Source organism: Neodiprion fabricii, chromosome 6 (assembly GCF_021155785.1).
Source record: "Neodiprion fabricii isolate iyNeoFabr1 chromosome 6, iyNeoFabr1.1, whole genome shotgun sequence".
Classification (NCBI taxonomy): domain Eukaryota; kingdom Metazoa; phylum Arthropoda; class Insecta; order Hymenoptera; family Diprionidae; genus Neodiprion; species Neodiprion fabricii.
This window is the reverse complement of record NC_060244.1, coordinates 14,691,654-14,703,458: the sequence shown is the minus strand read 5'-3', so window position 1 is coordinate 14,703,458 and position 11,805 is coordinate 14,691,654. Positions and strand designations below refer to the sequence as shown.

The window sequence follows — 11,805 nt, the reverse complement described above, 5'->3', positions numbered from 1 at the left end:
ACGCGTAAGAAAAAGTAAATTCGCGACCGACAGACGACAAAAAACTATGATATAAATATATGAACTGTAACGTGGCATTTCGGAAAGACATGCCCGTTACAAGGTACTCCCTGAACCTTGGGCGGAATCCAGGAATAAGGGTTTCGGAGATCGAGTCGCGAGATAATAATAGAGAGCGCCCGAACTGGAGTCAAGCATCCGGGCTTCGACAGGGACGAAATAGCAAATTTCGAATAAGATATTGCAGGTTTTTGTTTTTATTTTTTTTTTTCGAGTACACCGGCCACAAGCCAGCGACCAACTCCGACGCCGAAGATATTTCGAGGCAAGGCGAAACCGCGGAGATCTCGCGGGACGGATACCGAGGCTGCGGAGGGGGAGGCAACGCAGATCCCAGCAGCGCGGGAATCCAAGGCGGACGCGATTCCCGCTTGCGGCCGGCGCGCCGCAGCCTCCCCGCTCGCCCCGCCTACGCCCGACCGAGGCAACCGCGAGAGACCAGCGAGCGACGAGGGAACACCACGCCGCCTACAACCCCAGGACCCGTGCTGCCAGAAAGCGAGTAAAAAGTACCCCTTCCATAGATCCCGCGCATGATCACAGCTGTGTGACGTTGTGTACGTGCGCTCTCTTCATTGCTTGGTAGGGGAACATTTCCCCTCGATTTGTCAGCTGACTCGGCATCGTTCGGCTTCCGTCGCCATCCCGACACACCGACGTGCACCGTTGACGTTGTGTGAGATGCGCGCAAGCTGCTAGGGAAGGGGTACTTTTTACTCGCTTTCTGGCAGCACTGCCCAGGACCCCGTAGAGCTGCGCGGAAGACGACATCGCGATCTAGCCTTAAGTTCTGCGCCGCGTAGCGACGGCAGGTGCGCGTCAAGTTGCGCAATCTCCAAAATCGATGACAGATCGATTGTTGCGCATTCTTAGGGTGATGACGTCACTAAGGATTAGCGTGACGAGATCGGCGTTGCGGCCGATCGACCATCTGAAATCACTTTAGTTTTGGCGACTAACCGAGGCACTGCGTCAAAGTAGCGTCTGGGCTTATGTTATATTGCAAAAAAAAAACAGTGTAGTTGCGAGTGGCGATGAGCTGCCGAGATCACGAGGGAGTGGGAAACTTCGTGAGCTGGGGGTCGATTCTGTACTAGACGCAATGAAGGATCGCTATGAAGCGACGCAACACGAAAGGTCGCTTGCGAAAGCGACGCTATTATAAAAAGCGATTCCGTACCGGGTGCTATTTCGCGTCAGGCGTTACAAGCAAGCGGTTTCGCCAGCCCAATGGTTGCGTTCAAACCGTGGTTTGAACCTTCCGTTCTGAAAGAAGCCGTGAGCCTAGACTTGTCAGGCCGCGATATAACAGTTTTGTCATATTACATTGCTATTTGCAGTAATAATAAATAAACCATCAAAATTTTTGTGATTTCGAGATTTGTGACATAAGAATCAACGTACAAAATAAAGTAGGTAAGGAAATAATATATGAGATTGATATTTATATGAAATTAATACATAAGTAATGATATAATACATTTATATTAATATATAAGTGATCATAAGCTTAATTATGATCTCTAGAAAAGTTTTGTTTCATTGTTCTGTGTGTTAGTTCTGTTAGCTGCATTTATTCACAAAATTGCTATTTAAAAAATCTGTTATAAGACGTTATAAGACAAGGCATATTTATAAGATGATAATGGCAGGTTTTATGATGTCACATTAATATGAACACGGATTTGTTACAGTCCTACTGTAGCCGGATTCTCCAACTCTTTACCGAGTACTATCGATAACGTTAAGTGGCGACGTTTGTCGCTTGCATTATCGATGGTTGAGACAGACAGTGATTCTGTAACTACGCGTCATCGAACAAAATCGTTGCAAGATGTGCTGTTTGTGAAACGACAAAAGTCGACAACTTTTATTGAAATGTGACAACGTCGCATATCATTACTATGAATTTTATAGGGACTTTGGTGATTTTAGGTAATATAATGTAAAGTGTCAGTCGCATCTGTGTAAATTTATATAAGCGCGGATAGCTTGCCCATTGTGTCAACAATAGTGAAACTCCTTATTCCTTTATTTAAACTACCGTACTTAATTCTTTGAACCTACCTTGTTACCTATATCTTGTTTCAAACTATGGCATCGTAAGTATAATATAACAATTATACATCATTTTATAATCTGATGATATTGGATATCAGTACGACATAATTTATAAACGTATATCTAAACGCTTCGTAGAAAAAGAATTAGAAGCGGACGGGCGACGGATGCGCAATTAGCGGCAATGGTGCAGTTTATCGAAACACACAAAGGGATTGCGGAAGGGAAATTCCTAATTATGAATGGAAAGGAAGAACTCCGTAAAAAATGGGATCAACTGGCAAATACTTTAAATATGACCAAAGGTGCAACCAAAACCACATCTCAATGGCAAGTAGTACGTATAATCCAAGACATAATATTTTTAATTATATTCTACCAATTGCAATATAAATAACTTGAACGACCAAATTTCATGTACACAGACTTGGAGAGATATGAAAAGTCGAACATCACAGAAAGCACGTAAAATTAGAAATCAGCGTAATGCAACAGGCAATAAAGAAATTGACGAAGTTCCATTGACACCATTAGAGCTAAGAGTCATTGGAATCATTTGCAAAAACTACGTTGAAGGTAGCTCTGACTGTCCTGATAGCGTTCCCGAAGAATGGGTATTTATTATATAGTTTATGGAAATTACATTTAAGTTGACATTGAAGTAGTTGAATACATGATTTGTAATACACTATTAATACTCCCATTGTACCATTAAGTTTTTGATTCATTGACTTGAAATAGGAGTTACAAGAACAGCTTGCTGCAGGCGACTCCTCACCATCATTAAAACCTCCACGTGTAGTTAGCATCTTTGACCACATAGCGAGTACATCAACATGCACTGATGTTTTTGAATCAGACATTGCCAATAACTATGGAGATAACGGTATGACTTTGTTATTATGAAGTATTCCGAATCGTTGTTCCATTTCGAACATTATTATTTTTAATACCGATAGAAAACCCCAATGTTGACCTCATTGACTGGGAATATATGGAATTGGGCAACACTAAAGAAGGCATTGCAGAAAGTAAAGTGTAAGTCAAAAATATAAACGAAAATGTAGAAAAACACGCACTAATAGAAACATTGGATGTAGAAAACAAATCGACAACAGTCAATGCCAATAGCCGCCGATACTTCAAAGATTCACAAAAAAAAAAACCTTACACAACCGACAGTGCCCTAACTACAGGAACAAGAAAACGTATGTATTCTCAATTTTCATTAAACTTAGAATGTTGTACGTGATTCTGTCATAAATGTTACATGTGTACAATATCATCATTTATGAATTTTAAAGAACACTGATACGATATCGAATATAGACTATGTACTAACAATTATGCTATTCTGTTTCAAGGAAGACAATCTGAACAATTATCTTCTACACGGGACCAGTTTGCAGCAATTGCTGAGTCACATGTCCAATCAGTGATGGTTAGATTGTAATTTCAGTAAAACATTTACATGAACTATTTTTGCAGATGCTAGCTGAAGCTGCAAAATTACAGGCAGAAGGGACAAAGCGTCATGCCGATGCTATGGGTCGATTGGCAGAAGCGATGGAACAGCAAGCTGATGCAGCTGTGCAAAACGCTACCAATGAAAAAGCGAGAATCGAAGTCATGTCTCAGCTAGTAGAAGTACTATCACAGATTTTACCAACTTACCAATAATAGTACAGTATAGTGTAGTGTAGTGTAGTGAGTATAGGACTTCATCGTAAACAACAAACTATTGAACATGGACCAAAGTTTATATCAATAAGTATTATTTAAATTCAAGATGCCAAAACGTATTATAGTTAAAATATAGATATTATGTACCCGTTTTATGATATACAAATATAATATCAAAATGTTGAACCGATAAGTAATATAGTGAAAATACAGATATATGTACTCGTCTTACAATATACAAATATAATATTAAAATGTTAAACCAATAAGTAATATATAAGAAATTTAAATACACATTATAGTTTTATAATATTAATAAATACATATATTATTATTCAGATTTTACAATTTATTTAAAATTCGGTAAACCAAATTTAATATTATGTCGCATTACATTGTCATATCCCTTGGTTTCAGGGACGCGAACCAAGCATGAACTACCCATCCCTTTGCTCAGGGTACCGCTATCCCTAAACGGCTAGCAGGCCCATACACCCGTATACTTGAGATTCGCTAGGTGCGTGACCCCAGCGCCACCTTACGATACAACTTACGGTGGCTCTTTTTAGATATTTTACATGTACTAAATGCTAAATAGATGTTTAAAAAATTAAACAAAGTTGAAAAAAATATTATTTATGTTAAAAATGTAAAATTTTACACAAAGCGCATATTAAATTATAAGTTTTTACCTGGATCAGCTGAAAAAAGTAAGTAAAATTAACACAATAACTAAAACAAGTCTCATGTGAATAAGGTTAAGCAGTGTTAAAATCTGTCAAGAAGTTTATTGTTAAATTAATATTGAATGAAAAATAAGTATTAATATTAAATATATAACAATCTGAAATTATATAAAAAATAAAAAATATTTCATTTTGACATAATTATATATTTACGAAAATATCTAAAATTTTTATTTTCTTTATTTAATTTTTCAGATAAAAATGGAATTTGTGTTAAAAACCGGCTTTCAATCTATTACCCACAATATTATTTTCCAACCACAAACTTTAATAAAAGGTAAAAATTTAGTTCTGGCTGAACATGTGAGAGATGTTGAAGAACATCGAAAATTAAATCAAAGTTATTTAATTAAAGCGCGCGTCATTAGACAAGCATCGGTAAATTCAACGCCTTACACAACATCATTGAATGTAATAACACTTACATACTACAATTATCATTGTTTGGATTTTTTTTTAATTTTATTTTTATTGTTTTATTATTTCAGATTAATGAGACACGACTTGTGACAGATGTCAAGTGTGATTGTGTATACAATCAGAGCAAGAAATGTAAACACATCGCAGCATTAATTTATTTCATCAATAGTGAAAAGAGTGCAACAAAAACAAGTAATGAACAAGTATGGGGAAAACCTAGTGCCCGACAGTTTGCAAAAGATAAATATGCTAAAGATAAACAATTTGGAGAAATGTTTCCCGCAAAAAGAGAAAAATGTTATGAGGCTCCAGAAATAGATATTTCTCAATTGTTAGAAGAATCTCCTTTACAACAGGTGATGGTAGCAAAAGCTAAAAATACAAATATACATACGGTCAAAAGAGTCATGAATTCATTACTGCAACAAGTCGAAATTAATTTAGAAAAGGAAGACTGTGAACAATGTGCAATTAATTTTCTAATTTCTTGTGATGAAAATACGCAATATAAAACAAATTTTAAGTTAGATAAGAAGTTAAAAGATTTTTACGTCGAAAAAATTGAAATGTCCGAAGAAGATATTATAAAACTATGCTGTAAAACTTTGGGACAATCTACTTGCACTGAATGGTATGCTGCTAGACAACTAAGATTGTCTGCTAGTAAAAACGTGCACAGTATTAAAGTAAGAAAAACTAAAACTATTGAAAGTCTGGTGTATGAAATATTACATCCAAAAAAAATTGATTGCGCTTCTACTAAGTATGGTTTAAATAATGAATCACTTGCAAGAGAAAATTATGAAAAAGTTAATAACTGTACTGTGAAACGTGTTGGTGTCACAGTTTGCAAATTTCAACCTTGGCTTTGCGCGAGCCTTGATGGAGTAGTTGTACTAGATGGATGTATCTCAAAACTAGTCGAATTTAAATGTCCCATTTTATGTAAGGATAAACCTGTGATAAATATAACTGATAATTTGTGTAATGTTAAATATTTAGAACTCATTGATGGTGCCTGAGAACTGAAGAAGTCTGATAGTTACTACACTCATATTCAAATACAATTGTATGTGAGTGGGATGAATATTTGTGATATTTTTATATATTCACCAATACCAGGTGGTTGTTGTTTAGTTGAAGTGCTTCGTGATGAAGATTTTTTAAAGAAAGTTATTTCACAAAGTGAAATATTTTATTTTCGAGATTATTTACCAGCTCTTTGTGCGGCAATGACTAAAGAACCAAGTACAGAGAATGATGAAAACATTGATACATCAAATACTGATAGTTGTGCTGAAAATGAAATTTACGTTGACAATAACAATAACAGTGAGGAAACCTCACCAGTGCGAATTTTTACAGAAAAAAAATTAATCCATCAGAATAATTATATTAAAATAAATAAGATGTTTTATTTTATATTATTAAAAGTTTATTATATCATTATATTACATTATTTTAATATTACATAAAAAAAGCTTTATTACGTGTTGCTAAAAGTTGAAATATGATTTATTAATGTATATTTTATGCCTAAGAATATGTATTTAATATATAATTCAGTTGTAATGTTAGTACATGATCCAAAAAATTTAATAAATTAACCAGTTCATTAAAAAATATCAATTATTTTGAACCATTAATTATATTCTTCATTTTTTTTTTTGGAAATTATTGGTGGTTGTAAATTTACCAAAACACAGCATACATGTATGATGTCATCTACACAATGAAATAGATTTTCAGGAAATTTATTTAATACTTGATAAAGTCTTGATCGTTGCATTATGCGTTCAATATGAATTCGTACTTTTGCTATGCTGTACGTTTCTTGAGTTTGTTGTGTTGTAAATTCAGATTTTTTCTCTAAAAAAGGTGGCATAACCATTTTTAATTTTTTTCCACTTGCATCGATAAATGTTTTAATTTCCGGAAAACCTTTGTCAGCCAAAACGACGTCACCATCTTCTAGAAGATCTAATAAACCTGATTCAATTGTCATTTGAGAGTCAGATTTACGACCACCAGCTACTTTTGATTTCAAGGAAATAAATCCTCCTGGAGTGATACCTATGAGAACCTTCGCAGTAAAATTTTTTTTATAATGCGAATAACAATAAACCCGATGATCAACATTAGCAGGAATTTCAATATTAAATTCAGTACAATCGATGATTACTCGAGTATCACTGTAATCATGATGAAAACACTCAGGCATCGTTGCTTGAACAACATCAATATCCGGCCAAAATACTAAATTAGCTGTCGTACTAGCTAATTGCTCCAAAATGTCGAAAAAAATTCTTGAAATCGTTGTTCTATGCACGTTAAATAATACGCCAAGAGCTGAAAAAGTGAGTCCTGTTTTTAATTTCATTAAAAATATGAACAGTCTATCTTTGTAACCAATCGTCGATTTTTTAGGAGGTTTTGTTCTGTCTAATAAAAAATTAAAATTATTCAATGTTACACCAGCAAGATCTATGAGTTGCTCGTTTTTTTTAACTGATGAAAATCCTTCAAACATATTGGTTACTTGAGTTTCATGATCAGCAAACGTTCTATGTGGTGTACCGCACTCCTTGTTAACATATTTTTTATTATTTGTAATTATTTTTGACGTCGACGCTTCCAGAATCTCTGTTTGTGTCTCAGCATCACATTTGTTATGAGTGATATACCGATTACAAATGAATGTTTTTGATGAAACATTCGAGGTAAAATATATATTCGCTTCACATGCCTGCTCCACCGTTTGATTCATGAATGTATTATTTTGATCACCTTCAGCTATTTCAGGCGGTTCTACAAAATTCATCACCGGATGTATCTCAGCCGTTGACGATAATGACTTTTTCATTATTCTTCTCTCCATGAAGCGTTTGTGTCTAGATGAATTAATTACGATAACAGAAATAAAAATTAAATTAACTATAATAGGTATTGCTAAATTTTTAACTATACCGATTAATGTGACTTAATTTTTTAGTCGATTATTTCGATTAATCTAAATATATTAATCGAAACTAAATTCTTTTACGTACCTATTCAAAACGGCAGATTCGTTGACTTTACGTCGTCTATAAGCTGATGGAAAAATAGTTGGAGCGAAGTTGGGACTTGATTCAATATCTGATTTTTCACCGCTAATGAAGTGTTCACTGCATATAACATCCATAGGTTTTGGAGACCATAACGATCCATCAATACTTTACAAAAAAAAAATTAAACTATTACATACTCAGATTTCTTATATGATATACACATGTACATGATATTATTCTATAATATATGGTTATAGGTTATAATAATACTTACTTTTGCCTTTTAACAGCAGCGATCCATTTTTTTCGCTGATTTAATTTCCAATTGGCAACCGGAAACTTATAAAATTTACAATTGCTATTTCGACTTGTATTTTTGCAATCGACTACACAACAACTTTGATGACCCATTTTATTTACTTTATTTAATTTAGTTGACACACGTGTTATTTTAATAGCCTTAAGTAAAAAAGAGCCACCCATAGTTCTATATTGTCCGCAGCGAGCGCTGACATCAGTTTTGTGTCCCCCACTATGCCTTACGCACCCAGCGAATAGCCTACGCGCCGCGTCAGCCAAGTCAGTGGTACGGAGTTTACCAAAAACAAAAACATAAAACCACCCCTGACTTGTGCCACCTCCACTGCGGTACGTAAGCATATCTTGAGTATATAAAAAACGGCCGGACCCAAAAATCTCAGTGTATTGACATTCATAGTAGTCTGCGCTCCGCTCAGCAAAATCTCAAACTTAAATCAATCGATGAAGAGTAACTTGTTCCTCCGTACCAAGATTATGCCTCTTATGGTCTAAATCCACCGTAACAACATTATACCTTTCATAATCTAAATTGTGTATGTATTAACCGATCTTGAATACGGCGAGCGAGTGCAAGAGGCGGAAGATTATTGCCGTCGTCATCATCCATGTTCGCCATGTTAGGTATATTTGTCACATATTCATCTGCATCCTCATACATATCTGGTGGTAGCCCAAAATCAATACGCATATTGTGTAATACTGCACAGGCATTAACAATTTTTCCAGCCATTCCAGGCTCATATTGCAAAACTCTGTGTTTAGAAAGACACCTCAACGTACTTTTAAGCACTCCAAACAATCGTTCAACACAGTTTCTTGCACTACACAATGATTGATTATAATTGAAACGTGGAGTTCCTTCGCGTTCATTAGGTAATGGAGTCATCAGCCATGGTTCCAAGGGGTAACCCTGGTTACCTGATAAAATATTCAACATTATGAGTAATTTATTTATCAATGAATCACTATGTTGAAAACTACTATTCATAAATGTTACAAGTATCAAGTTACAACTTACCAATAATAAACGTTCTTTCATCTCGATTATATTCACGCTCCATTATGCGTCGTACAGGGGATGTACTCTATATGTATGAATCATCTCTTGCCCCAGGATAACGTGCATTGATGTTTAATATCTTCAAGTTACGATCACATATCTGCATGAAAAACGTTTTCATTATCCACAGTTATGTGTTCTATTACACTCGTATTTGCTACGTATCTACGTGATAACGGTTAAAAATCATACCGCCTGCACATTGAGTGAGTGATATCCATGGTGATTAACACATGCCTCCTCATGTTCTCTGGGCCCAAGCAATGCGACATGAGTGCAATCAATTGCTCCAATAGCTCCTTGAAATGGTTGAAGTGCGGTGGCAAATTGTGATGCTGCTCGTTTCCAGTCTTCCGGAGTCATGGGAAATTGTACCCATGGCCTTAGTAATCGTTCATTGATAGCATTTTTGACATCATGAATGCACCGGCTCACTGATGACTGACTTAATGAGATACCCCACTGGTCTCCTACTGGACGTTGATAACAACCGATGGCATAATATCTCACAGCTGTTAATACCTGATATATGAAAATACTAAATATAGTTCACAATAAAATGCAAATTGGTAATTGGCATGCGAACATAATACCTGTGTTTGGACTGAGAGTCCACTGTCCCTCACACGTTGTAAACTAGGCTGTAAAGTGTCAATCAGGTCTGCTGCAAGTTGTAGGTTTATGCGGTATAATTCAATAAACTCTTCATTCGTTAAATCAAATGGGTCTTGCTCTCTTCGCATCAACTTGCGTTCTAATGTTCGTTCTAAACGCCTAACTCTATAATCTAAGTTTGATATATCTATTGCAAGATAACCCTCTGCCATCCTGTAAAAATTTAAATGAATTGAAAATTTAAAACAACTTGTATTACACCTCATCATAAGTTTACACGGATGACGCGTAAACATCGAAATGCTTTATAAACAAACATAACCTATCAGTTATCAGATTTCATTGAATCAATCATTTGACTTGTATGATGAAAACATATATAATACATAAAACTTGGCACTTACCTCAACTATAGCCAATATACTTCAGTATTAATAACCGAATAAATTAATTCACAATGACACAAAAGTTCTTGTCACTCCGTATAATGGCTTCTTACGCTTTTTCTTTAAATAAGGCGCCTATTGCGCGTAGCTTATATATGTAGTACTATAAAACACAACGTTAAAGCCTACACGAGCGTTCTTCAGCCCTCGTTAAGCTAAGCAGCATTCGTCGATAGTTAGCGACGCGGCCGTCCGACAAATATCAACATCACGGCTGTAGAGAATCACTTCAAACGAAAAACGTCGATAGTATTGGTTAACGATAGCGATAATTATCGATAGCGAGTTACAGAATCCGACTACTGAAGTAGTAAAACGTTCCCACAAGCACAACAGTAAGCCAAGGAAATATTTGATCGAATATATGTTGTAACGTGGCATTTTTACTGCGCGTTCCACACGGCTCCCCGAACTCCAGACGGACCATAAACTTAGGGAGCACGCGGAGCAGACCGCGGCTCATTTCGAAAAAGAGCGCCAGGACAACGGTCACGCATCCGAGACTCTGAAAGGGGACCACAGTCGGTCTAGCGAATACGACTTTTCAGATTTTTGTTCATTTTTTTTTGGGTGGCGAGTAAATGCGGCCTCAGACAGGGGATCGGCAGCAAATTCGAACGACGTTACTGGATGGCAATCACGGCGGATCGCGACGAAAGGAGGGCCTCACACGAGGCTACGGAGAGAGCGTCAACGGAGAGAGCGTCAACGGAGAGCTCTGCCGCGAGGGAATCCAAGGCGAACGAGATTCCCGTTGGTGGCCGGCAAGCCGTAGCCCCCCCCCTCCCGCCGTCAACCAGCTGACGACAGGCCCCCTCGCGAAGTCGTCACCACGCCACTGTCGAGCTACGGGGTACCAGAGACTGGCCAGCCAATCAACACCCCGCGACAGCGGAATTCAACGATAGCGATACGCTAGGCTGTAAGAGTTTCGTAACGAGAACCCCAATTAGATCGGGAGAATTTTGGCTACGGATAGCGCCTATGTTCGAGGCATGTTCGAATTGCGGCTCCGATTTGCAGAGCTCGTCACTTGAGTCCTGGCGACCAGGGGGAGTTCACTCTTTACCCCCACTCCAAGCAATTTTGGCAGGCTGCAGGAGTAAGGCGCGACAAGTTACGAAAACAAAATTCTACTAGAAGTGAATATTTTAGAGTGGTAGAACTGCTAATAATAGTAATGTGCACATGTGCAGCCGGAAAATAATATTCTGCCATTCTTGTATCCTATGTTACTGCGATTACATGTGTAAACATTGGTTATCTTGAATTTTTTTGTGATTTCGAGCATTATTTGTCATTTACTATTTATTATTGATTTGTTATTTTTATTTAAAATTATTTAT

General features: G+C 36.7%; 3 protein-coding genes across 3 annotated transcripts; 1 reads left to right on the top strand and 2 right to left on the bottom strand.

Moving 5' to 3' along the window:
* Window positions 1-1,434: 1,434 nt before the first annotated feature.
* On the top strand, window positions 1,435-3,801 carry LOC124185068. The gene is made up of 8 exons (XM_046575419.1): window positions 1,435-1,472; window positions 1,755-2,162; window positions 2,260-2,458; window positions 2,547-2,735; window positions 2,863-3,007; window positions 3,081-3,152; window positions 3,486-3,562; window positions 3,610-3,801. The coding sequence occupies exons 2-8, from the start codon at window positions 2,155-2,157 to the stop codon at window positions 3,799-3,801; spliced, it is 882 nt and encodes a 293-aa protein (XP_046431375.1). The 5' UTR covers window positions 1,435-1,472; window positions 1,755-2,154.
* Window positions 3,802-6,206: 2,405 nt separating this feature from the next.
* On the bottom strand, window positions 6,207-8,450 carry LOC124185067. The gene is made up of 5 exons (XM_046575418.1): window positions 8,292-8,450; window positions 8,018-8,182; window positions 7,713-7,861; window positions 6,784-6,959; window positions 6,207-6,266 (listed from the first exon to the last, which is right to left on the bottom strand). The coding sequence occupies exons 1-5, from the start codon at window positions 8,426-8,428 to the stop codon at window positions 6,207-6,209; spliced, it is 687 nt and encodes a 228-aa protein (XP_046431374.1). The 5' UTR covers window positions 8,429-8,450.
* Window positions 8,451-9,584: 1,134 nt separating this feature from the next.
* On the bottom strand, window positions 9,585-10,225 carry LOC124185066 (putative nuclease HARBI1). The gene is made up of 2 exons (XM_046575417.1): window positions 9,992-10,225; window positions 9,585-9,920 (listed from the first exon to the last, which is right to left on the bottom strand). Exons 1-2 carry the CDS (start codon window positions 10,223-10,225, stop codon window positions 9,585-9,587), a joined length of 570 nt encoding a protein of 189 aa, XP_046431373.1.
* Window positions 10,226-11,805: the final 1,580 nt, after the last annotated feature.